At 36.9% G+C, this 26592-nt stretch overlaps 1 protein-coding gene across 1 annotated transcript in view; it reads right to left on the bottom strand.

Annotated features, from left to right (window-relative positions):
• TMEM67 (transmembrane protein 67) overlaps positions 1-26193 on the bottom strand; it is a 33290-nt gene extending 7097 nt beyond the window's left edge. Inside the window, exons 1-20 of the mRNA XM_009891851.1 lie at positions 26183-26193; positions 24973-25057; positions 23438-23531; positions 21877-21976; positions 21355-21424; positions 21169-21243; positions 19870-19932; positions 15682-15836; positions 15454-15562; positions 13750-13836; positions 11136-11201; positions 8797-8953; positions 8285-8408; positions 6999-7104; positions 5116-5172; positions 4917-5015; positions 4329-4427; positions 3876-3962; positions 3069-3168; positions 2828-2967 (exon numbers count right to left, since the gene is read on the bottom strand). Coding sequence (XP_009890153.1) covers positions 2828-2967; positions 3069-3168; positions 3876-3962; positions 4329-4427; positions 4917-5015; positions 5116-5172; positions 6999-7104; positions 8285-8408; positions 8797-8953; positions 11136-11201; positions 13750-13836; positions 15454-15562; positions 15682-15836; positions 19870-19932; positions 21169-21243; positions 21355-21424; positions 21877-21976; positions 23438-23531; positions 24973-25029 — 1845 coding nt within the window. The 5' untranslated portion in view covers positions 25030-25057; positions 26183-26193. The remainder of the gene's footprint in view (positions 1-2827; positions 2968-3068; positions 3169-3875; positions 3963-4328; positions 4428-4916; positions 5016-5115; positions 5173-6998; positions 7105-8284; positions 8409-8796; positions 8954-11135; positions 11202-13749; positions 13837-15453; positions 15563-15681; positions 15837-19869; positions 19933-21168; positions 21244-21354; positions 21425-21876; positions 21977-23437; positions 23532-24972; positions 25058-26182) is intronic.
• Between the last annotated feature and the right edge of the window lie 399 nt (positions 26194-26592).

The following is a 26592-nucleotide window of genomic DNA, read 5'->3' on the forward strand; positions in this document are numbered from 1 at the left end:
ATTTCTGCCAAATTTCAGCTCTTTGGTTCTATATATGCCAGTGCTAAACCATTTTTTTTATCTGTTTTGCAGCTGTAAGAAATGGATTTTTTTGTTTTTATTGAACAGAAATATATTTCCCTCCACTGTCTTTATGGCTAAATCTATTTCAAACAAACAATCTGGAAAAAGTTCCCAAATAAAAAAGATGAGAGAAACACTGTATCTTGAAACACTTAAGAGGTGAAAATTTTGTGAAAATCATTCAAAAGTGAATCTGCATCAGAAATATATATATGGCGGGTTGACCCCCACCCCATTGGGATAGGGAACAGGAAAAACAAACGCAAGAAAACTTGTGGGTCAAGATAAAGACAGTTTAATAAGCAAAGGGAAGAAGGAGGTTAAAAAAACCTCCACGAGAAGTGATGCAAAGGCAATCACTAACTACCTCCCACAAGTAGACGAATGCCCAGCCACTTCCCAGAAAATCCCTCCCCTCCATTTTTATTGCTGAGCACGATGGTATGGAATACTCCTTTGGGCAGTTGGGGTCAGCTGTCCTGGTTGTGTTCTCCTCCCAGCTTCTTGCGCAGCCCCAACCTGCTCGCTCGGGGCCTTGACGCTCTGCAAACGCCGTTCAGCAACAGCCGAAACATTGGTGTGTTATCAGCCCTGTTTTAGCCACAAACCCTATGGGCTGCTATGAAGAAAATTAACTCCATCCCGGGCAGACCCAGTACAATATTGACAAGTTCAGTTTTGCTGCCAGACTGCCATCTGCACTAGCCATGTCGTCAACAGTGCCACACAGCGACCAGTGCCAGCCAGCGGCTGCTTTGGTGCCAGACATGAGGCCTGAGGGGAGGGAGACTCCTTCTTCTATGCTTTCCAACTTCCTCCAACTATTACTTTTCTGGGCTTACTTGCTGGCACCGTGATCTCTGAGAACTGAACAGTCACTTTATCAAAACTGCTAACCCAAGAAGACAGGTTTTGAGCAACACAGAAGTTCCCCCTTGTAGTGAGCGGCTGATTGCCATATCTACCCCGTAAAAAAAGTAGGGAAACTACATTCCAAACTCCAGCATGACAATGAAAGTTATAAAGATTATAAAGTTATAAAGATTATAAAGAGGTTTTTTTAACCTCCTTCTTCCCTTTTCTTTGCTTATTAAACTGTCTTTATCTTGACCCACAAGTTTTCTTGCGTTTGTTTTTCCTGTTCCCTATCCCAATGGGGTGGGGGTCAACCCGCCATAAATATATTTCTGGTGCAGCTTCACTTTTGAATGATTTTCACAAACACCAATTTTAGCCTATTTAGGTATCTTTCATGACTTCCTCCACCATCAGCAGCAAGAAAGGGATTCTCCAGTGGGAAATTCATAGCAGAAGCTATAGAGCAAGATGTTAATCACTCTCTACTAAGAGTAGCCTCTCCTTTCTACTAATACCAGGAACCTACGAGGAATAACCTGAGGAGATTAGTTAGTTTTGGGAATATATGCTCTCTTTCCCCCCATTCCTTCCTTGTAACGTGGCACCTAAGTTGGTCCTGGCCTGTATTTACCAACAGCAAAAATACCGGTGTAGTGAATGAGGAAAGTTTGGGTTTTTTTAACTGCATTTTAATTTAAAAGAAAAATAGGAAATTTAAATATAAAATTGAATAAAAGTATTAAAAATATGTAAAAGAACAGGGAACTGCTGGAGAGGGTCCAGCAACGGGCAACGAAGATGATTAGGGGACTGGAGCACCTTTCTTATGAGGAAAGGCTGAGGGACTTGGGACTCTCTAGTCTAGAGAAAAGAAGATTGAGGGGGGATCTTATTAATACATACAAATACTTAATGGGAGGATGCCAGGGGGATGGGAGCAGTCTTTTTTCAGTGGCGCCCAGTGATAGGACGAGGGGTAATGGGCATAAACTTGAACATAGGAAGTTCCATCTTAACATGAGAAGGAACTTCTTTACTTTGAGGGTAGTGGAGCACTGGCACAGGCTGCCCAGAGAGGTGGTGGAGTCTCCCACTCTGGAGACATTCAAAACCCGCCTGGACGCTGTCCTGTGCAACCTGCTGTAGGTGACCCTGCTCTGGCAGGGGGGTTGGACTAGATGATCTCCAAAGGTCCCTTCCAACCCTAACCATTCTGTGAATTCTGTGAATTCTGTGAACCTAATTTAAACAACTATATGCTACACACTTTAAGAATACTTCCCAACATAAAAGTACTTACCAAACTACAGAAGAAAGAAACCAAAACGTTTTTGAAAAGCCAAAGCACAATTTCCCATAGATCCTTAAGCTGTAACTGAAGGCATACTGCCTTGTGTTATGCCATCAGGAACAGAACTGGCACATTTCATTTCCTACTTTATAAGAGGTCACTATTAGCAACCTATCAGGAAGGAAGCTCAGTTCAGATAAATATGATACCAGAAACAAAGCTGTAGACTGTGGCAAAAGGGACCCAGCAGACAAATAAAGAATTGAAGGTGTGCACAGATTTATCAGTCTCTTAAGCCATTTAGGGTAACTCATTAGCTCAAAAAACACCCAAACAAAACTAATAAAGGTCTCTAAGGTAATCAGAGGTTGGGTTTGGTTATTTTTTTAAGTCTTCCTTCATGAAATATTGCAATGACCTATACATACATACATATAAATTTAAAAATATATTAAAATAATTATTTTACTAAGTTACATGTTTTCAAGCGAACTTGAAGGTCATCCACTATTACCACAGAGAATGCAAGAATTAAAAACTGGACCATTATGTTACACCCTGGTTGTGAATTATAAAAAATTAATAACAATAACATAATAAGTGTAGTAATAATACCTCCAGAAAAAAAAGAACTGCAAGCACTTGAAAGAGGGGATTTATCTTCCTCACTGTCTGAATTTCATTCCATTCATTTGCTATAAAATATGTCCTCCATATGCTCACAGGTGCAGCAGCACTTTTAATGACACCTTCACCTAACAAGAACACATAAAATAAAGCTCTGAAATTTAATATGTGAGAGTGATATCTGAATTTAACCAAAGTTGTTTATACAAACAAGCATAGTTTGAGTTACCTTCAACTGCTTTAAGAACTTTGCCCTTAGGTCTTTCCCAGTCAATAAAGAAAATATCTATAGTAAGTTGTGAAACCAGCAATTGTAAGAATTGCAGAGCCTGAGAAAGAAAAAGGAGAAATATAACAAGGACAGCAACCGCAGATAGACAAAGATGAGGAAACAGTCATTGCACATGTCATTCACTAAACATTAGTAATATACCTCACTATACTTGAGACTGCAACTGTGTTACCTACTTGTGATACATCTTTCTTTTTTTTTTTAATTTAAAAGCTTGGAATAACGGTAAGTTATGTGATGTCCAAAGTTATGAAGAAAATATAGAAAGTAACAAATTTAAAAAAATTGACTGTTTTCCCATAACTTATTAACCTGTATTATGAATTACAATTCCAATTTAATGTAATACCCATAACCAATAAAATACTTGTATGTCCCATGAAGACAGAATACTGATCTCTGAACTCTACAATTGTGTTTGAACATAATTACTTTAATCTGTCTTCTTTTTATCAGGAACTGACAGTACTTATATTCTTGCTTTCTTGATATGGTGTTATTTTATTTGGGCTTCTTTACACCTTTATCCTTGAAAGGATAGTTTTCCTTAGACATTTGTTTCCCCATAAAGACTCCACAAAATAAATGTCTATGGAAAAATGACTTAATTCTTAGAATAAAATAATTCTTTGCATCTACACTCTAATAAAATGAACTGTACAAGACGTTTTAAAACAAGCCTAATGAAAATATATAGAAGCATATGCTGAAATGTCTTTAATGCCTGAGGAAAAAAATATTTACCTTTAAACTAAACGCACATGCTATGTATGTAACAAAATTTTCTTCTTGAGATGGAAGTGGTAAAAGGACAGAGACAAACTGCTGAGCCTATAATTGGAGAAGTTACATTGAAATAGTGCAGATGGCATATGCAACAACATACTAAGTGCTTAAGAGTAAATAACATTTTGCAGAAAGAGATTGATATTTAATGTGCAATCATTTTGAATTTGTACCATATTTTAAGTGACTATTAAGCAGACTGCAAGTACAGTGAATCCTAAGGAAAAGAAACAGGTGAACACAAAAATTTAAGCACACAAAACAGAACATGATATAGAACTTGCCTCAATAGTCTGACCAGAAAGGCAAAATAAATAAAAAAAAGAAAAAAGAAAGAAAACGAATTTTTGTGTAAAAAAATATGCAATATACATAAGTTTTCATGACACCCAAGTCCGGAAAAACACTTACTTTGAAGAACACAAGCCAATAAATCCCTGTGCCCACTGTGACGATAAAGAAAACGTTGGCAAGGTCTCCAGCATAAAACAGCAAGAACTTAAAAACTGTCTGCAATTAGAAAGACACACTGTAGAGATCTGTAAAATTAATTAAGTAATGCATATGTACATTCATATAAAATGTTATGCAGCTCACACTGCAGGAAACTCTAGAACTGAAAAGCAGCCTTGAACAAAATTTTTCTACTGTGGTCATACGTTTATGGTATATTCTGTATCTGAAACTCCTACGTGCTAGTCTTTGTTCAAAGAAGAATTAATCTGAAAACTTAGTCTACCCAACTGATCAGAATAGCTCTCTAAATATCTTTATTTTTAGCAAAAGTATTTCCTAAATGACAACGTCAGAATAAAAAAAAAATACAAAAGACTACTTCCTCAAGTGAGCCTAACTCCAGGTCACAGTTCTATGCAGCTAGGTTAGAAATTATTTCAGTAACCCTTAAGAAACAGAATAGTTATATCACAGGGAATGATAGCAAAGGTCCCCTTAAAGAGAGGAAGATGGGTTCCTTTTTAGGTTGCCAGCTGTTTATACCTGCAAGTCAATTATAGAGCTTCCTGTGCGCCTCTTCCATCCTGCAGTCTTGAGAAGCGACCATAACACTGCAAGCCCACCCAACACACCCAACGTGATCTGAAAAGAATGAAAAATTGTTTGTGGATATGTTTAAAAAAACCCCCACAAAATAGAAGTAAATCATTATATCGACAAATTAAAGGGAAATACAACTTACATCAGTCTGAATCTGAGCCTCTGACTGATTCATCTCATAATTGACTGAGAAGGAAACCTGAATATTAAGATACAAAAAGTCAACACGCATAGGAAATCTGACATGCTATAACCATTATAGACAGTGGTAGTTTTCACAATTTTAGTGGGTGAGAATTCCCATCTAGGGCTACTACTACTACAGTAATGCTGGGGATGGATGTCTGCTATCTGCAAGTAACTAGCTGTACTTAACTATATTACTTTCAAACATGCAAATTTTTTTCCTTCCAAAAGGAGACATCAGAAGTTTGATACTTTCCTCTTTATCAGTGTTGATTAAAAGTAACTTTAATGTAATTATACCAATATGCAAAATCATAAAGTGAGTTCTTGCATAGCCATTTTTTTTTCCAGCTTGAATGAAATAAAAATTGTTGTGCGGCATCAAAATTGCTCCCTCTAGCTTAAATATCTGTCTGACCTAAGACCTATTTTGACCTTGGTCTGAAAGATTTGTATAAAAGACAAAACATTTGTCTTGGTTTTATAACATTCTGGCCTGAGTTTTTATCACTGCAAGGCTAAAGTTAACGCAAGTATGATAATGGATAGTATATTTAATTCAGTTTAAAAAAAAAGGACAAAACCCCCCAAAATCAATCCCCACGCTTTGCCTTCCCAAAACATTTGTTCCAGTTAGAGCTCATTCTATCACCTCACTTGGATTTAAGTCTAAATATGCTCAGTTACTAGAAGCTCAGTGTTTATAGAATTTGAAATAAAATTCAATGCATCTTTTTACTTGCATAAAATTTGTTAAATGCAACAAGACATCAAAAACTGACAACACTTAAGTACATCAGATGTAGACTTAAGGGTGAAGTAGTATAACAGAAAATAGAGAAACTGAAGACAATTGTTCCTGCCATTGCCATTTGAATGAATTATTTTCTAAAACCACTGCTGTTTCTGTGGTTAAAAAAAGACATCTTTTAGGCAGGGAAGAAGTGTCTGACTAATTTTTCCATCTTTCTAATTCCCTGTCCCTTTTTTCCTTTCACGCAGCTAATATGGAATGCAATCAATGGTTCTAGCACCAGAAACTTCTAGCTAGATGTCTGTCTGCACTGGAAGCCTGAACTGTTGCAGGTTGATAAGCAGAAAATGTGAATATTATAATTTTTTTAATAGCAGAATTATTATTTTACTATATTAAGCTCGACATTCTCACTTTTTAAAGCTGTGTGATCTAACAAGCAAACAAGGCACAGTAATGGAACATCTGAGCTGCTGCCCATCATGGCCAGCAAAAGGCCCTTCTGCATCAGCAGAATTCGGTGGCTTTCAGTAAAGAAAGATCTCCCAAACTAATCTCCAACCCCTCTGGCTATGGATTTTTGGATTATTTTACTTTAATTCTGAGAGATTTGCTGTAAAATAATACACAGCTTAAGGATGTTTTAGATATATTACCAATATTTTAATTTAAACTCCAGATAATCTGAAATGTCTGTGCCATAACAACCTCCTCTTAATGCATTGCTTAAAATAAAAATAGTCAATTTCTTGCATAAACTGCTGCTTTCGGTGCATTGCATAAAGGGTATTTCTCCTGTTATTTTCTGTGTGTATTTTATTTGAACTGTAGCCTAATTTAGCATTATACAACCAACTGTAAAATTCTAAGTATTTTAAGTTAAAAAGACTCTAATTAAAATGAAAATACTTTTAACTGCTTTGTTTTAAGAGCTTTACATTTTGGTGAAAACTTGCAACTTGAACAGAACTAGAAACTACTTTTTTATAACCCCTCCCCTGAAAATGTTCACTCAACTGGAATTCCAACAGAACTACAAGTATGACTAACAAATAAGTTCAATTAAGATAGCACAAAGATCTCACCATCACGCTTTGGGTTTCAGGGTTTTGGACAAGCACATCTGTGTAGGCAATAGTAATTAGAGGAGGGTATATCATTCCTCTCTGAGTGTGGGATACCAGACGAATACTGCAGAAATACAAACACAGTATTATTTTTAATAGAGAAAAGGGATGAGTTGCTTGGAAAGTGTTAATTGAAACTTGTACTAATAAGAAAATACTAAATGAACAGAACAACCTAATCAATAAAATGTGAGTTTCAAACCCAAGGACATGGCAATTGACACTTTAAAAGCCACCAGAGTGTACAAAGGCATGCACACAAACACATAAAAAGAAAAAGCTGGGAAGGATTGTTTATTTGTAAGAAAATACCTGAATCAATCTTTACCTACTACTCACATTATGACAGCTGCAAGTGAAGTCAATTCCAAAAGGTAACTTTTCTCAAAACATTACAGAATGACCTTTTCTATGTGTATTTTGAATTTCTGGCAGCACCCTTTTTTCAAAGAGGGAGTGGGAGGGGGTTCTCCTAAAATACCTAGGCTAATCCTTATTTTTTGAAATAATGTAATATGTAATTCTCAGCAAATGGGAGTTAGTACATTGAATTAATCTTCAAGATGATTACTTCTATGGATTGGTACTCAGTGCTACTCAGCAATCTTTTTAACTAATAAGTTGTGAAGAAGAGCTGAAGGAAAAGGGAGCTCTCAATTTTTAGACAGTCATCTCAGAGGAACACATTACATAAAGAAGGAAAAAAAAAAGGTTCTTCCAAAATATATTCCAGCTGAGATTAACCATCAGCAATGGCCCTAACAGGCAGTCTCACAATTTCAGTTAAATGACTACAAGCCTATTCTGGATTGTATAACAGAATAGGCAACAGTTTGTAAAAATACTGCAAAAAAGAATATGGAGTATGAAATTGCATCCTTGTATAGTCAGCAACATACACATTGAAAAAGAATTAACAGAGGCGTTTTTAGGTCTTTACAGATGACACCTGCTTCTATGAAGTGACTGAATGCCTGCCAACTTGCATTATGCATACATAGTCTGATCCATCATACCTAGAAAGCAATCACAGTAATTTTAACCCCCACAGGTAAATGTTGTTTTCTCACTTACTCATCTGAACAACATATGGAAACTCTTGCTATTTCCAAGTATGCAATGGAAAAGCACAGGACATATTAGAAACAACATAATAAAACAACTTTCTTTCAAGACAATAAAATACAGACTACACAAAATTGGTTTTATTTTCTATGTACTGTATATTATATGCAATTAATCACCTTATTGTTATTTTGCTAGCAATCCGAATCACTCTCGGTAGTTTTCCCAAGTCATTCTCTTTTCCACTTAGTGCATCCACCAAAAAAAATCGACGAGTCAAAAGCCAGTTGTTCATATTACTGCCTTTGAAAAAACATGACAGTCACATAATATTTAAAAAAGTAATTCAACACACAAAAAGAATGAAATCTACTAGAAATCATACGTATAACTGTATAATACATGTAACTATTCAGGATGTTAAATTATTTCTTTTCAACTTAAACAAATACATAATGAAATTAGATTACTTTGTGCATATTATAGATTGGGACGGTGTATGCTACCAAAGCCTGCACTTAACACTACCAGAACTTGCCCACAAAATATTAAATTCATAAAACAGAAACAAGTTATGGTGTGATGTGGTATGTTTAAAAACAACTCAGTAACAGTAATTAATAAAAATTATTTCTATTTGAAGTTAGTTAGATTATTTAAGTTCACAGAAATGTTACTATGACAGTCTTACCTTGATTAACAAACATTTCACTGTATTGAAGATTCAAGTTTAAAACTGGCACGGCCCAAAGATATTGTTGTCCATTGTCACCATTATATTCAAGGAATAGGTCATAAAAGATTGGATTAGCAAAATCCAGTAAAATCTTGGAAACTGAAATTTTGCACTACAAGAAAAAAATGTAAAAGTAAGAGGATCACTTTAGCCATTTAATGATTTTATCGAGTTGTGTATTCTTCCCCTACAAAATTATTTGGAATCTGTTTCACTTAAAAGACAAGACATTCCAGATATTCTCAAGCAATTACAAAGTACTAATGATTTTATACAAACCTCTTGGAAACGACTGCAATTGACTAGAATGACTAACGTGGACAATGAAGCTCTGCTAACATTTTTCAACAGATTAGGGGAAAATATCCTAGCAAATTTCACAGACATAAAATTTAAAATGGCGTAAATAAACACGTAAGTCAAGAAACATAAACACTAAAGTCACGGAGTACTGTGTCTGGTTCTAGGCTCAACAGTACCAGAGGGAAATGGAGCTACTTGATATAGTCCAGTGCAGACCACTAAGATGAAGAAGAGACTGAAGCATCTCTCCTACAAGGCAAGGTTGAGAGAGCTAGGACTGTTTTGCCTGGATATGAGAAGGCTCGGTGGGACCTTTTCAATATGTACAAATATCTGAAGGGAAGGTGTATAAGACAGAGCCTGGCTCTTTTCAGTGATGCCCAGTGACAGGACCCATGGCAGTGGGCACAAACTGAAACAGAAGGTTCCCTCTGAGCATCAGGAAAGACTTTTTCACTTGGGAGGGTGACCGAGCACTGGCACAGGTTGCCCAGAGAGGTTGTGGAGTCTCGCTCCTTGCAGATATTCAAAAGCTGTCCTGGGCAACCTGCTCTAAGTGGCTCTGCTTGAGCAGGGGATTGGACTGGATGACCTCCAGAAGTTCCTGCCTGCCTCAACCATTCTGGGATTGTCTGAAGAAATTAAATGTGAAAGTAGGTAGTTTTTTCCATATGTGGATAACCATGCAGTCTTTAAATACTCATATAACATGTCCACTGTGTTTTCTCCAAAGCTGTAAGGAAAAAAAAAGAGTAATGCATGCAATCCATGAAAATAATTACATTAAAAAAAACCTCAGTAAATTAATATTTATTTATATTTGTATTTAAACCCAGTAATATTAACTGTTGTTAATACTTAACAACAGGTTCTACAGACTCAATATATCAAATACATAAAATTTTTAAAAGTACAAAAAAAAGAATAACCATACTCAACCAGTTCAATGATCCTAAACAGAATATAAGTTTCCATTCTGCTGAAATATGGATTAGTCAACGTTAAACAATACGGAGGAATAACAATATTTAACAAAGATTTGTCAAAATTATTTGGTAAACACTTTAGTTTTCAAGGACTAAAGCTTTGACAGCTATTATACTACAAGACTTTCACAGCACCCAAATAGCAGCCAGAGTTTATATATTTTTACACTTCAGCACATAATCTGGGGAATGGTTTTGAATGTAGATGAGTTAATAAACAATATTAATGGATATATAGGTATTAGATGCTGTGCACACATATGGAGTTTTATAAAAATAAAGATGTTATTTCTCTCCTCCCCACCACAAATGAGACTACCACCTCCCCATTTAACACATAAGTGACAAAAATTAATGAAGCTTTATTGCTGGCAGAACTGTGTCAGTGGCTGACTGAATTTAGCATCCAAGTATACAGAAGCTCAAGTGCTCTATCCCCTCTCCCTTTCCTGGTGTTTAGTAAGGTGTGAAAACTCCAATAGTTTTTCCCATAGTTAAGACAGATAAAGAATCTCTGTTCAATTAAAACTTGCCTTCAATCTCTTTATTGAATTCACTGAAATCAGGGAATACATTAAAGAGTTAATGGGGACAACATACAGGCATGGCATGATTGCATATGCCTTCTTCCCATATGAAACCTGGCCAAAGACGGAGGCAGGAAAATTAGAAATTACAATGCCAAGTATATAACTGTCAGAATTCAGGCATTATGTTCTTCCACTGATAAGTCAGCAACTTCACTAATACAAATGCCAGTTCAATTAATTTTGATTATCCTATGTAGTAAACAAGTTTTATGATGTATAGTCAAAGAATTAAAAAAAAATACATTTATTTCACTCATAAATAAAGAAATTAAAATAAGCAACAGTTTCACAAGAAAGCAGTCCACGTTGCAGGTTATGGCTAAACTCCAGAGGTCTTTCAATATGCACTCAATTACTGATGACATATAAAGCAACTTAATTTAAAATTCAGAATAGCATTTTATCTCTTACTTACATGTTGTTGGTAAGTTGTTCCAAATGTATAAGCTGCATTCAGTTTAGTTTGGGTATCAGGACAAAGCTGAACAAAACATAATTATAATTAGGTTAATGCAAAGATATAATTTTCTCACATGAAATATTCACAGGTACCCCAAGCACTTTATGTATTCACAGTTCTCAAAAAAGATATTTTGTTCTATTTTTTAAGAAGAGAGGAATTGATTTTTCAGAGTAAACATGATTATTGATTGTTCTAAACAATAAACTGTGCCCCTCTACTCCACTCTCGTGAGACCCCACCTGGAGTACTGCGTCCAGCTCTGGAGTCCCCAACATAAGAAGGACAGGGACCTGCTGGAGCGTGTCCAGAGGAGAGCCATGAGGATGATCCGAGGGCTGGAGCACCTCTCCTATGAGGAGAGGCTGAGAGAGTTGGGGCTGTTCAGGCTCCAGGGAGATCTTATTGCGGCCTTCCAGTACCTAAAGGGGGCCTACAGGAGAGCTGGGGAAGGACTTTTTACTAGGGCATGTATTCATAGGATGAGGGGGAATGGCTTTAAACTGGAAGAGGGCAGGTTTAGGTTAAACGTTAGGAAGAAGTTTTTTGCTTTGAGGGTCGTAAGGCACTGGCACAGGTTGCCCAGAGAGGTTGTTGAGGCCCCATCCCTGGAGGTGTTCAAGGCCAGGCTGGATGGGGCTTTGGGCAACCTGGTCTAGTGGGAGGTATCTCTGCCCATAGCAGGGAGGTTGGAACTGGATGATCTTCAAGGTCCTTTCCAACCTAAACCATTCTATGATTCTATGAGTCTAATATTGGTGTTCTTAAAATGCTGTTTTAGCTAAATCATACTTGAATAGCATTTTTCAGTTCCACCATTAAAGTTGAAATCTGTGGGCAGCAGCATCCAACCAGGCAAGAATAATCTTTCTGGGGACTAAATGTTCAAAGCACTATGCTGCCTCAAGCTTTAGTTGCGGCTTCTGCTAAATTCAAGAATCCCATAAGAAAGGAACTGCACATTCATATTGCCCCCTTTCTCTTAAGCTAGCATTATCAGAGGATCAAAGTTTTCACCTCAAGTAACAGATTTTTTTTTTCCCCTTTTCAATGTAACTTTTACATTTTCTGCAAAGAACAAGTCATTCTAAGCAGTACCCAAAAAATGGGCCAAATTCTAACTAAATGAGCATGGCACTTAGTGGAGGGCATAGCCATTTCCCCAAAATGAAAATAAAGTCTACATAAACTACAATTCTATTAGTGTGCAACTGAAATTCTGGGCATTGCTAAAATTATGCATCGAGGTTGCTTTAGTACTGTGATGTCTTATCATCACACATAATCTATTACATTAAAAAAGGCTTTGAATGGAAAAGCTATTCCTTCCCCATTGATTTTTGATAGCTACTACAAGCTCTGCATTTAGGAAATTAATGGACCCTAATAAACCTTAAAATCTATGTCAGAATATCTCATTTTCTATGCACAGTAATTGGCTTAGTAACCTGTTTTCTCAGACACTAGTTTTCCTTAAAATTTGAGAGGCAGATGCAAACCAATTCATCCTGAGACAATAACAAAAGAAACAGCAGTCACTATCTAAATCCTGAATGTCAGCTGCTCTTCTGTACATGCTGGAGCTTTTGAAGTGACGTGCTCCAAAAGTGACATGAAGAGCCTAGAAAAGGGGACAGACAATTCCCAATTGTTCTTGCCAGTGTCCCTGTTGTTGACTGCTTAGGGAATTGCTGAGAGTGCCTAGATCACCACTGGACTGCTAAACAAGTTCTACTCTACAACATGTTTCACAGCTGCCAATTTAAGCTAACTGTTAGGCTAATTACTATTGCACTTTCCACTTGCCTCTTCCTTGTGTTTTTCACACCCTATACAGCATGGTACTGCTGAAGTAGAATGTGCGTGTGACACTGAAACCTGAGGGTAGAGTCTCCAAGTCTCTCTAGCCAGTGTTCCCCAATTATACGTAAAGTCTCCCAGCAAGTTTTCATAACTTTTTGTTATGAAAAAGCCAGGCAGATGCTGGCCAAAGTGTATATTTTATATTAAATCCAAAATATATAAACAAACAAAAAATCCCAAGACAAGTGGAAAAAAAATGGGGTGGTAGATAAGTTTTCCTACCTCTCTCAATAGTGAGATAATCACAGATTTACTTGGCATCCTCATAATGTGTGAAAACAGGTGACAACATCCAATAGGGACATATTCCCAGAATTTTCTATAAACGTATGTGGACCAAGAGCTAAAAGAATATACTTTTCTTGCCAAGAACAAGAGGGCTAATAATAAATTACATAATGGGTAATTGTATGCTGAATGGAAGAAAGAGTTGGTTCTAAATGATTAGTGATGTTTTTCAGAGCTTTCCGATATTCCAAATTTATATTGGTCCAATGGATGAGGGCAATGTTGCTGAATTTATACCTTTGATTTTGTAGAGATCATCGTGAGCAAGAATCGAGGGCTACTTTCTCTAATCAAGCTCTATGGTTAACTTGTGAACTGTCACTACTATAGTAACCAAACTCTTGGGTTTTGTCTTAATTTGGCTAAAGGCAATACCAACATTATGGTATCAACAAAAGACAATTAAAATCAAATGTACCTGTAAGATGCCTCCTTCCAAATTTTGCCACTTAAGAAAGTTTCCTGCTGCATCAAATGAGGCTGCAATAAATTGCAGCTTTACATCCTGATGATGAAAAAAGATATAGAAACAATGAAACTGCCATAAAGTGTACATACATATTTTAGGGACTGCTGTCTCATCATTTGATACTTCCCTAAAACCTTCAGCATGATGCTTCATTTCTTCCCTTTGATTGTATGTTTTTAATCTTAGGTTTGGTAGTTTACTTTTTTTTTTTTTTAACATGCTTTACAATTCTACAGCTGCATTGGTGATGTGGAAAAAGTTCCAAAGAACTTCTATACAGGTAGACATGCCCTAAATTAATCGGAAATCTCTGCAGATTTCTAGTGTATACAACACTGGGATCTCGAGGGCTTTCAGGACCTTCAGTGCTAGGAAGAATAACAATTATTTTAGTTGTTAAAACAGAAGCTGCATTCCAACATTCTTTAATTTAAAACACAACCTTTTAGAATATGGCTGAAAAAACATTATTTTTTTCTGAGTTAATAAGAAAACTTAAGATAAATTGGGCAGTATAACCGATAAACAGGTTATTACTAGCACTACTTATTTTCTGTGATTAGCTTAACCTGAATAAACTATTCCAGTTATTCTAATTTTACAATGAATCTGTAAAATAAACCGCTTTACTGTTTGATTTACTGTTTGATTCCTTCTTAGAACTGTGGCAGTTAACAAGTTACTTAAGCAGTCCATCCCTCCCAGGGATAGATACCTGGCTTTGTTAACACTGAAATTATTGTTTTTCCACACCTCTTTTCTTTTTTTTTTTTTTTCCCTAATTCACTATAGGAACAGGAAAAGGCTGGAGTAATAGACTGAATCCATCGCTGATACAATTCAACTTGTGGAGATTTGTAATAGAGACATTAAGGTTGGCATAAATGAAGTATGGATAGAAATGTGCATGAAAGCATCAGAAGCAACAGAATGAAAGGGTGAAACACCACACAGCAATAATGAAGAACACTGTTCCCAGCAATAAGCTGAGAAATGGGTTCTGATAAAACCATGGCACAGTTAACTTGTCAGCAAAAGATCATGTACCTTGGCACCAGGAGAATGGCAGCAGTTATAGTACATCACATACACCCCTCTTTTTCCAATTAGCTCATCAGGAAAACTGACAAAAGGATGTATATATTTCAAACAAGGGAAAAATACTTAGCTTCAGATTTATGAAGACTGAAAGAAACAGGACTCCGAAGCAAAGGACAATGCCAAAAAAACTACTAACTCCTAAGGGGTATAAAAGATTTGTCTAATTACTAGTTCATCACTGCCAATCCAGAAGAACCTTGGGGATATAATGAGAACTTAACAGCTGGCATCCCTTGTTCTTTGTGTCACACACAATGGATCCTGGTCAGACCACTCAGGCAAGCAGATCTTGGGCTTATGAGAATGTGGGTATGAGAGTGTAAGCAAAATAAATGTGTAAGCAAGGGAGCGTAAGTCAGCAAAATCATCTTACCTGGAGATTTTTGACATAAATATCACCTTCCTCTTCTGTAAGATCTCACACCGAGTTTTGTTACACTAGCTGTCTAAAAATTATCTTTAGTGAAGCCGTATCTGCAATGAATCTAAACATCTTTATGTGATTATGTCCTCTTCCAAATGCCCGTTCCCCAACTGCTACCCAACACCTACCTTATCTGTTCCTTTAAAACTGAAGATTGCGGGGAAATTATTTGCCTCAAGCACTTGGGATGCTAATCCTGGTTGATCACCATAATATAGCCATGGAAGATTATGTCTCCTGAAAACAATTACAATGTTTTCTCTAAAGAAACATAATGTTTTGAATCAAAGAACATTTAGAATAATAATTTCCATAAAATAATTTTAAAGACTGAAGTTATGGAAAAGGCAACTTACCAGAAGGCTATTGAATGAACAATGCCTAGCCTTGCCGTGTTGACATAAATATACTGAAATAAACCACAGGCATCAGTACTTGAAGAACTCAGTGAGTTCATATTCATTACACACATATTTCCAAGAGCTTGGCATGCTGTTAGATTGGAGTACAACTGCAGTGGAGAAACACAAGAACATAGAAAAGTATTTATTTACCTCTCCTTTTGGTGAGGCAGTCATAAAATTACATGTTATCTTTAATAAGCCACTCTTAAACCCTCATTTTTACTTGAAAGTAATTCCATTTTGTCAACACTTAGTATTTTCTCACAGCTGTTCAGGTTCCATATTTTTATAGGTTTGCAGATGGCAGCATGAAATCAATGCTCTCACTTTTTCAGTTTATTTTAGTTGCATGAGCTAGATGGTACAATGTGACAGAAATGTCAAAATCTGCATTTAGAAAATGAAGTAAGAATCAAAATGTTTAACACCGCTTAGGCTGTATGACAAAGATGATTCCATCAAAGACCTAGGACTGACAACTATAGTTGCACATATCGTAAATATCTTCATTTCAGTTTTAGTACTTTGTCTACTCTGCTGTTCCTAAACTATGTTGTATTTATACCATTGCTCAATTTTGGTGAACAAACCACTGCCATGTGATAAGCAGAAGTGATGCCTAGCATCTGTGTGGAGTGATCACTGCACTGGTATTAACTTGCCAACACCTACTGCCCTGGTGTGGATCAGATCAGCAGTTCCACGTTACATTCAGGCAGCACCTCTGAAGAGCTGAGCAGGCTGAGGCAGACAAACAGGATAAACTTACGCAAGTGATAACGATAGTCTCAGTTTGTGAAAAAGAATGGGATAAGTAGGAGAATCCATCTCAGAGCTGCGTGTATGAGATCGTGAGGGGAGCAGCCACAAAGGTGATCTGGGAAAATACTTAACAGAAGTCTGCTGAAATACTGACAGAGAGAATGCCTGCCAGCCTGGGAACTGCTAGCCTGGGGACTAGGCCTGGGAACCAGAAACAGCCTTGAGAAATGCAGCTGTGTACGTAAACAACAGAGACATCCTGAGATTCCGTCAATAACCACAAAACCAAGGAACTGTAGCAGCAACTTATCATCTGGAAAGGTGAAAAATAGTCTGGAAAAGAGGGAAAACATTCCAAGAAAGTAGGAATCGGCAACTGCTATTGGCTGTTCTAGCTGAAAGAACAGAAAAACAGTCTGGAAAAATAAAAACTAGTCTGAGAGAGTGCTCCAGGTGGTACTGTACTATGCCGCCTTATGTCTCTGCAATATAAAAATGACTTGCTTTTTACCCAAAATGGAGAGTGAATCTGTCCCTGTCTGTCCGTGTGTCTCACACACATACACACACAGAACTCCCCCTGCACAAACTTTTCTATGAGCTCTCCCGCACAGGTTATCAGAACATTGCGGGGTACGCCTGGCTGACTCCAGACTCCGTGACATGGATCATCTTCAAAGTGAGACTTTGTCCATCATCAATTTCGAGGCCCCACTCCTGGAAGCAGTTTGGCGAGCACTGTACTGGTACGATTTTGAATAATACATATACATAGGCACACATATAGATAATGGATCATAAGTGTATTTGCTACTTTGCCAGTGATAATTTTGTAGTAACTCGTAATATTGATATAAATGTTTGCTGCTATTGTTTCCTGCTACCTTCGTAAGACATACATACTTGCTTTACTACTCATAAGTATACTTATTTTACTGCTAATTTGCAGTAATCTGTAATAAAGAAATGTAGGAAATAAAGACTCCATGTGCTTGTGTATTACTGAATTCTGCAAACCCATTGTTGTGATCTTTATACACCTGTAGGCCAGGTAGGAAGTTCCTGGAGTGTGTGGAAGATAACTTCCTGACACGGCTGGTGAAGGAGCCAACTAGGGAAGGTGCCCCACTGGACCTGTTGTTTGTCAACAGAGATGGACTTGTGGGTGATGTCATGGTAGGAGGCTGTCTTGGGCATAGTGCCCACAAAATGGTAAGAGTTTTTGACTCTTGGAGAAGTTAAGGAGAGGGGTCAGCAGAACTGCTACCTTGGACTTCTGGAGGGCAGACTTTGGCCTGTTTAAGAGACAGGCTGACAAGAGTCCATTGGGAGGCAGTCCTGAAAGGCAAAGGAGTCCAGGAAGGCTGGACATTCTTATCATAGAATCATAGAATGGTTAGAGGTGGAAGAGAACTTAAAGATCCTCTAGTTCCACCCCCCTGCCATGGTCAGGAGTGCCTTGCACTAGACCAGGTTGCTCAAAGCCCCATCCAACCTGGCTTTGAACACTTTCAGGAAAGGGGCCTCAACAACTTCTCTGGGCAGCCTGTTCCAATGTCTCACCACCCTCAGAGTAAAGAATTTCTTCCTAATATCTAATCTGATACTACGCTCTTTCAGTTTAAAACCATTAGCCCTCATCCTACCACTACCCTCCCTGATAAAGAGTCCCTCCCCATCTTTCCTATAGGTCCTCTTTAGGTACTGGAAAGCTGCTACACAGTCTCCCCAGTGTCTTCTCTTCTCCAGGCTGAACAATCCCAACTCTCTCTGCCTCATGTCTCAACTCTTAACTCCCTCATGCCTTGGACGGGCGTATGCTTCACTGGGTGAAAAACTTGGCTGGGCCCAAAGAGTTGTGGTGAATGGAGTTAAATCCAATTGGCAGCCAGTCACAAGTGGTGTTCCGCAGGGCTCAGTACTGGGATTGGTTCTGTTTAATATGTTTATCAATGACCTGGATGAGGGGATCGAATGCACCCTCAGCAAGTTTGCAGATGACACCACGTTGGGTGGGAGTGTTGATCTGCTTGAGAGATGGAAGGCTCCTCAGAGGGATTTGGACAGGCTGGATCTATGGGTCAAGGCCAATGGTATGAGGTTCAACAAGGCCAAGTGCTGGGTCCTGCACCTGGGTCACAACAACCCCATGTGGCGCTACAAGCCTGGGGAAGAGTGGCTGCAAAGCTGCCCGGCAGAAAAGGACCTGGGGGTGTTGATCGACAGACGGCTGAATATGAGCCAGTAGTGTGCCCAGGTGAAGCCAACAAGAAGGCCAACAGTGTCCTGGCTTGTATCAGAAATAGTGTGGCCAGCAGGACTAGGGAAGCGATCGTCACCCTGTACTCAGCGCTGGTGAGGCTGCACCTCAAGTACTGTGTTCAGTTTTGGGTCCCTCACTACAAGAGGTGCAAAAGCCTGTCCAGAGAAGGGCAACGAAGCTGGTGAAGGGTCTGGAGCACAAGTCTTATGTGAAGTGGCTGAGGGAACTGGGGTTGTTTAGCCTGGAGGAAAGGACACTCAGGGAGACCTTATCACTCTCTACAACTACCTGAAAGGAGTTTATAGCGAGGTGGGTGTTGGTCTCTTCTCCCAAGCAACAAGTAATAGGACAAGACGAAATGGCCTTAAGTTGCATCAGGGGAGGTTTAAATTGGATATTAGGAAAAATTTCTTCACCGAAAGGGTTGTCAAACATTGGAACAGGCTGCCCAGGAAGCTGCTTGAGTCACTATCCCTGGAAGTATTTAAAAGCCAAGTAGATGTGGTGCTGAGGGACATGGTTTAGTGGTAGACTTGGCAGTGATTCGAACCCTTTGGGTTGTGACAGACTGGGAGAAAAAGTAGCGCCTGAGAAGTTAAAATCTGATTTTGAGAAGAGAAATTCAGAAGGGAAATGAGGATGTGGGAAATTTACCAATGTAATGGTAAATAACACTTGCATACATAATCAAAGCAAAGCTAAAAAGGATGGTTCTACGGTTATCCTTCTCCATCAGAAAACCGAATGATTAACTGAAAGCCAAGTAAGAGGTAAAGACCAGCTGCTAATCAATACTGTAGAAGTTAATTTTCTGACTGATCCCTTACTGGCTATACTCAATAACAGTTCACATACCTAATGACTATTGCAGGATTTTTTGTTTACCACCATTCACCTTGTGAAAAATCCAACCTGGAGACTTGCATTAACATTGACTAGCACTCAATATTCTTTCTAAACATTCTGGATATATATTTATTTCTTATCTACTGTCATCTCAAAATAAGATTCTTTTAAATAAGCAAGCTAACTTCCAAAAACTAATGTACCATGCTTTTACACAGAGTAGCGCTTCTGTATAAAAAAAGCAAACTGCAAACATTAATGAAACTCACCCAACAGGCAGAGGCTGAGGACTGCAGGTTTTTCAGAAACCATGCTGATGTCAGTGTTATACCCTGTAAATAAGGAACTGCTTCACTGTCTTTGTTCAGAACAATTTATCCACAACATAACAGTCTGGAAAACTATGTTAGGTAAAAGATGCTACTCATTTTTTTTTCTAAGAGCTTTCTGTCCCTTTAAGTGTCTCAATCAAATCAGCTCAATTCAAAACACAACCATAATGCAATAATTTGTTTCACTTCACTAAATTAGACAAAATATACAGAACAAGAGCAGAAATATTTAACTCTTGAATATGGATTAAGGAGCTGTTTTTACTGCACAAGGGAAGTACTAATAATTTCAAGGGTAAGGTGTGGACTGGCTGTTAAATTTAACCCAGAACCAAATTTGCCAAATTAATTATTTCACAGCCTGCTTTTTATAACTACTCATATTTGAACTAAACATAGCTTTCATACATACTATAAGCAACTGAAAAGCCATGTTTTCAACAAAATATTATTTAGACGAGTGCCCTTTCAGAAAGCAAGACCAGTATTTGCTGTCAGGAAAACTGAAGACTGTTTTTTGCTTTCTTTCAAGCAGTAGCCTTTAATTCATTTAAGAATAAATTACATTTTCTGGCCATGTAGTATTTCCTGAATTCAGAGCTACATGGAAAATGGTCCTAACTCTGAGAAGATTTCACAACTAATAGAAGTTCATTAACTAAAACAATGAAAACACCTTCATTCTTCTCAATAGAACATATTTTCAATCATTAGCCAATTCAAGTTCAAGAATTTCATACACAGTCTCAAATTGTATAGGTGTCCATTTTCTTCTGTCAGATCTGACTGTCTGGCAACTAGAAATGTCCTTTCAGCCTTTATATCTTCTTTCAAATATTTTATATGAAAACCAATTTTACATAGTAAAACCAAAAAGAAACTTAAAAAGCCCAGAGGCTTTCATGAACTCTTCAGCATGTTTTTGTGATAAGAGTGTGTGTTTAAATACCTACAGTTAATACAGTAGACCACATACTCCTTGTTTTGATACTAAATTAAAGTAAACTACTTCCCCTTTTCAGTTTCCAAAAGGGCATGAATTTTCTTAAACACATTCCATTAGAACAATGCTTGCCTGGTCTTCATGTCCACACTCTATCTTGATGCAAATTACCTTGCAATCACTGTGATCAGACAACAAACCACCACCTTTGTCTTTCAGAAATGGAATTTAAAAGACTTACTGAAAGCAGACAATGAGATAGCTTGAAAATGTCTTAGAATAAACACACTTACTAGCTGTCCAAAACGAACAGTTGCAACTCCCTTTGGGGGTAAGCTGTCAGTAACACTGAAACACAATCCCCCGGTCTGAAAAAAAAAATAAATCAAACCCAGAAATAAAAAAATGGAAATTTATACATTTGTGAACATAACTTTTCTTTTTCTGAGCTTCAATACAATAAGCATTCTTCTACTTACTAAAATGTTTGGGCTGCTGCAGTCGCAAGACTTGCTTACATTGATGAATGTTTGTTCACATCTTACACACCTACGGATCACAAACATGAAAAATGCACTTAAGATGTAGTTAAGTATGAGATTTAGTACTTAGTGAAAGCTGGCTACATAGTATGCCTGATAACACTGTTAGCATCTTCACTAGTTTGAACTGAAACTGAAAGACATTACCAATTTGTTTCTACTGTCAGTGAAATAAAGAAATAAAATACTTAATTATCAAAATAAGAATTCTGTTTCTGGTTCCAATCCAAAGCCTGCTTTTTAGTCACACAAAAGAAAAACAAACTAACCAAGCCGCTGGTCATATAAGGACTTCAGTGAACAAAAACTGTATTGAGTTTAATATGGGGTTGAGGATTTCCAATTCACTGCTTTTAAAATTGTCATCCCAAAGACACAGACTGTTCCTCGAGACTATTCCATTTAAACAGAACACAGACAGGTTCAAATTTATCATCACAAAAGGCAAAGAATACTCACCTACGTCCTGACACATCTGAAGCAGAGAACGATTGCTCACTTCCATTACAATGTATGCACAATGCTTCATTAAGCAAAATGCCATCAATACTTCTTTCCACTAAGCAGAAAAGAAAAGCAACTGTGATACAATTGCATGATGCACAGTATGTCATGCAGGTTGAAAAAAGTGTGAAAAAATAAAGCGTCCATGCAGATCTAACATAAATGCAAATATTTGATTTAAAAAAAAAATCAAGAGCATAACTTGCAAATAACATCCACTACAAATGTACATTCATATACGTATACGTGCACTGTTTATAGCTATGTACATGCAGTCTAGTTTTAATGAGAAATGCAATATTTCATGTCCAGTTTTGCTGTTCCTTTGTTATTTATTCTGAACCAAATTTCAAACTAAGGCTTCACTGCAAAGCTAAAACTCAAAATACCAAGTTTAGAATTACTGGAAAAAATATTTTTAATTTTCATCTGAAATGATTCATGCAAATGTCACAAATTCAAAGTTTCAAAACCACATCTTTCAGCAGTTAAATCATTTGGCAAGAGATTTCAAGACTAATTAAAAAAAAAAAAAGATACAAAGAAAATCAAAATAATTACAATACTAATGTTCTTCCTGCATATTAAATTATAGAATCAGCTTTGCTCTCAATAAGGCTCGGAAAGTATTTTGTAGCTCTCCTAAAGCTTAAGGGAGATGATTTGGTATTCACTCTTTTACGGATTCCTTTTAAATTAACGATCTGGAAAGCACTGATTCTCCCGTATATTCTGTTAGAAATGTAACCAAAGTGGGCATTAGTAATACTTATTCAAAGAATTACAGGCACATGGAAAAGTCTTTTCCATCCTGTGTCTTTGAAAATAAGGAAAACTAGAGCTCCTAAGAGCTTTTTTGTTTTACAACCTTGATGAAATTTATACTTTGCTCTGAGGTTATTACTATGCAAGATAAGCAAAAATAGAGTTAACACAGACACTAAAGTTAATATTAAAATTAATTTTCTGTGTCTACTGAAATTCATCTGCAACTATTAGAGAGCATTAAGGAAGAGAAACTGATATAGGGAAGCATGTCGTAGGAAATCACATATAGGCATGTGTCTCAGGCAGACATGACATCCACCAATATTAAAGCATAGTAGTTTGCTTGGTTTGCTCAGGCTATTCTATTCCACCTACTCATATAATTCCCATACAGCGGAGTACCTATGCATTATATCCTTCAAAATATTTTAATGTTTTTTCTTAGTCTATATTGGCATTGGTTTTGTCCAAATTTTAATGCCTTCACCCAGTGCCAACCAGCTTAAAGTAAGTGACCCACCAGTATTCATTTTTTGGAATGTTTGCATTATAATTTTTATTGCAATGAACAACAGTACAGATTTATCTGCTTTCGGGAATGAGGTTTAAGATCAAGAGGTATGTGAATTTTTACACTAGATATATAAACATATGTTAAATTTTCTTTCTTATTGAACAGAAGAACATGTCTTAATAAAAAATATCTAAAATAAGGACTAATATCTCATAAATTGCATATATTTCTTACCTAATATTTCATTATTGAGGCATTTACATTTTCCTTCTGAAGTTAGGCCTTTAGGGCAAGTAATACAATTCCACCCATCTTGAGTAACTCCACTCTAAAATAAAATGTAAAACTTTTATAATTTTCAAAAATACAGACATCACCAAATATCTGGAAAGAATTCCTGATCCAGATATTATTTACTAGAAAATGTGTTCAGATACAACCGCATCAATAACATTCATGAAGCTTCTGAAAACAAAAAAAGCTAAAGCTCTGGAAAAAGTAATTACTATGCAGACATAGAATAAAAAATTGTTCTTCAGTTTTTCTGAAACCATTAGCTGACACACTTTAGTGTAGACAAGAGTTGATTAAAAATCGAAGGTTTAAAAAAGGTATAAAGGTGCTACACTGGGAAAAAAAATCAATACACATAACAATGCATAAATAGACATATTTGCATATATATATACACAGAAGTAAAGGAAACGGAGGAGTTTTAAGTGAAGCAGCTTATATAATTGCATGGAATTTTGCATGTACTCAAACAGTTCACATCCACACTTATTTTATACTATGAAGTAGCTGCATTACAGATCACAACCAATGAGGGAAATGAAGGCAACTGCTCGTCTTCAGGTGATACTGATGTTATTCCCTTCTCCATTATCATAATTTTATCTTTGCATAAGTAGGACCAAAGACAAATGCCACCATTACAGGAAAGAGAAAGAAACAGCGGAATGATCAAGACACTGATGGATATTTGTCAATGTCTTTGTCTAACGTAGCATGAAGATGGAAAGAAGAGATGGAAAGAATTACCTATATTACACATTAGCAATGAAACATGTAACTTGCACAACTAAGCTGGTCTCTTGACAGTACTACACTTATTGGAGAGAAAGAAGTATTCAGGAAGGCTTTCACTCTAAAAACTTGTTTTTGCTGAAGAAAATTTATTTCTCTATTTACTACGGCGGGAAAAAGCTGGTTAAGCCTGGTGCCTCTGGCTTAACTTTGGGAATATGACCCAAAACTATAGCTTAATTTGTCAGGAAAGGTAGGAAAAAACTGATCAAGCTACAAAGATATATATATAATTAAAATAAAATAACAGCAACAGCACATTTTGAAGTAAAAACATAAAGTATCGGGGACTACAAAGATACAGCCTATGTATTACAATAATAGGATTTATATAAATAATCAAATAAGAAACCTATGAGCTGAAAAACATCTTTGGCATTCTATAGAACAGTGGTCTCCGGCCAAGGATAACATAACATGAAGCAGAAAAGAAAAGCAGTGGATGCTCTTACTTTGTCTGTGGGGTCAAGTTTATGACAAAAAATGCCTACAAAATAATAGTAATAAATACTTCCAAAGAGAAAAAAAAAATCCTACCTAAAAGCATGGGCTTAAAAATTCCCAAGCAAAGACTATTATGCAAAATAATTTTAAACTAATGAAAAATAACTTGCAGTCAGGAGGAAATTTAAAATTTAAAAAGCATTATAATTATGGCAAAGTATGAAAAGTTCAATACTTACCATATTTTCTGGGCATTTTTGACAAATAATGGAGGGCCCACCATTACTAGAAACCATCCTGTATCCTGGCTGACACACACATGAGCTACCTGAAAAAAAAAATCAAATGCACTTTTAATCTATATAAAACCGACTTCTTTTTTCACACAATACTAAGAACAACTTCTATTGTTCTCCAGAGATTGAGAAAGATTATTAGACAGACAAATAAAACATCTGAGTGAGATGTGCATGAACATAATCTTGCTTTTGAAAAAATGTCAGTGTTACAGTTTGTACAAGGATGTTTTAGAAAATGTTAGTAGCTGACTGTTATACCAGGGCGGTACAGGAACCCAGAGTGTGTGTTTTTTAAACTAAACTGTATCAGTTAGTCTAATAACAGACATAATCTCTCCTTCTAAATCTTGCCACAGTGCCATTCTTTGCTGATCCTCTCTACACCACCAGCATTATGTTTGTATACAGTTTTCATCCTTTGAATAGGAAGTCAGTCCTAAGAACAAAACATGTTTATATGCAAAGGTTTTTCAAAATTAACTGTTGTAAAGCCATTTTAAACTCAAAGCTTTTAAAATTGTGCATGGGGATCAAACTTTCTATTGAATGGTTTTCAGTGAATAACAGAACATACTTAATAATTAGTATGAAATGAAAGTAAACGCTGCTTTTGTAGCACATCATAGTGCACATCTGCTAGGGCTCAAGAACTTTCCTTTCAGAAACTTTTTCAGTCTCACTATCATGGGCCTCTCTCTGTATTTTTACGGACATATTACAAACCAAAATTGATTCTACGTACTAATAAACTTTATTTATTATTATTGAAGCTTATTGAACTGTGCCTGTAAAATTCATGCAAAATTCTGTGAAAAGTTTTATAACTTTAAAGTACATTCTTATGAGACCAGTTTTACAGAAACAACCTTGGTCCAAATGATCAACCATTCATACTTAACTATAAAGAAGAAAAAGCCCAATAGGATTAGATCAATGAAGAGACTTGAGTTGTGACATTCACTGTGATGATACCTAAATTTCTAGGCATGTTGCTTGAAAGCAGAATCCATGGTGACGTACTAACCATGGAGTGCATGGGCAGACTCGAGCAATACCAACTGGAATTCAGACAAGATGCAAACAGGAGACTTTGCGGCCGCTACCTACACTGCTCCAGGCAGGTGCTGTGGAAAAAAATGAAATCCTTGACCTCCCCCTGGAATTTCTCTCTTCTTGAAGCCCTTGAGTTAGAGGAAGATTCAAGCCTAAAAGGGAGTTACAGATCTAGACACTCACATTATCAGGGGGGTCTGAAAACTATTACAGTGCATTTTTTCTGCAAGTAAACTACGGCGTTACTCTTTTAAGATACTGGTGGAAGAGATGACCAGCTTTTGTGCAGCAGTTGTGAACACAGCCATCCAGGTCACCGCATCTGACTGAGATACCAGTTCTGAAGAGATGCTGTTGGGTCTTAGTCTCAAATTTATTTCTGTACACACAACACTGAACTCCCACTTCTCTTGGATTGGGTATTTACAAAAGAAACTATCACACCGTCTTACCTCCTAAAGAAAGCAAACTACCATCTGTATTTTTCATTTAGTAGTGGGTGTGCCC

This window comes from Charadrius vociferus, unplaced genomic scaffold (assembly GCF_000708025.1).
Source record: "Charadrius vociferus isolate BGI_N301 unplaced genomic scaffold, ASM70802v2 scaffold15, whole genome shotgun sequence".
NCBI lineage: Eukaryota > Metazoa > Chordata > Aves > Charadriiformes > Charadriidae > Charadrius > Charadrius vociferus.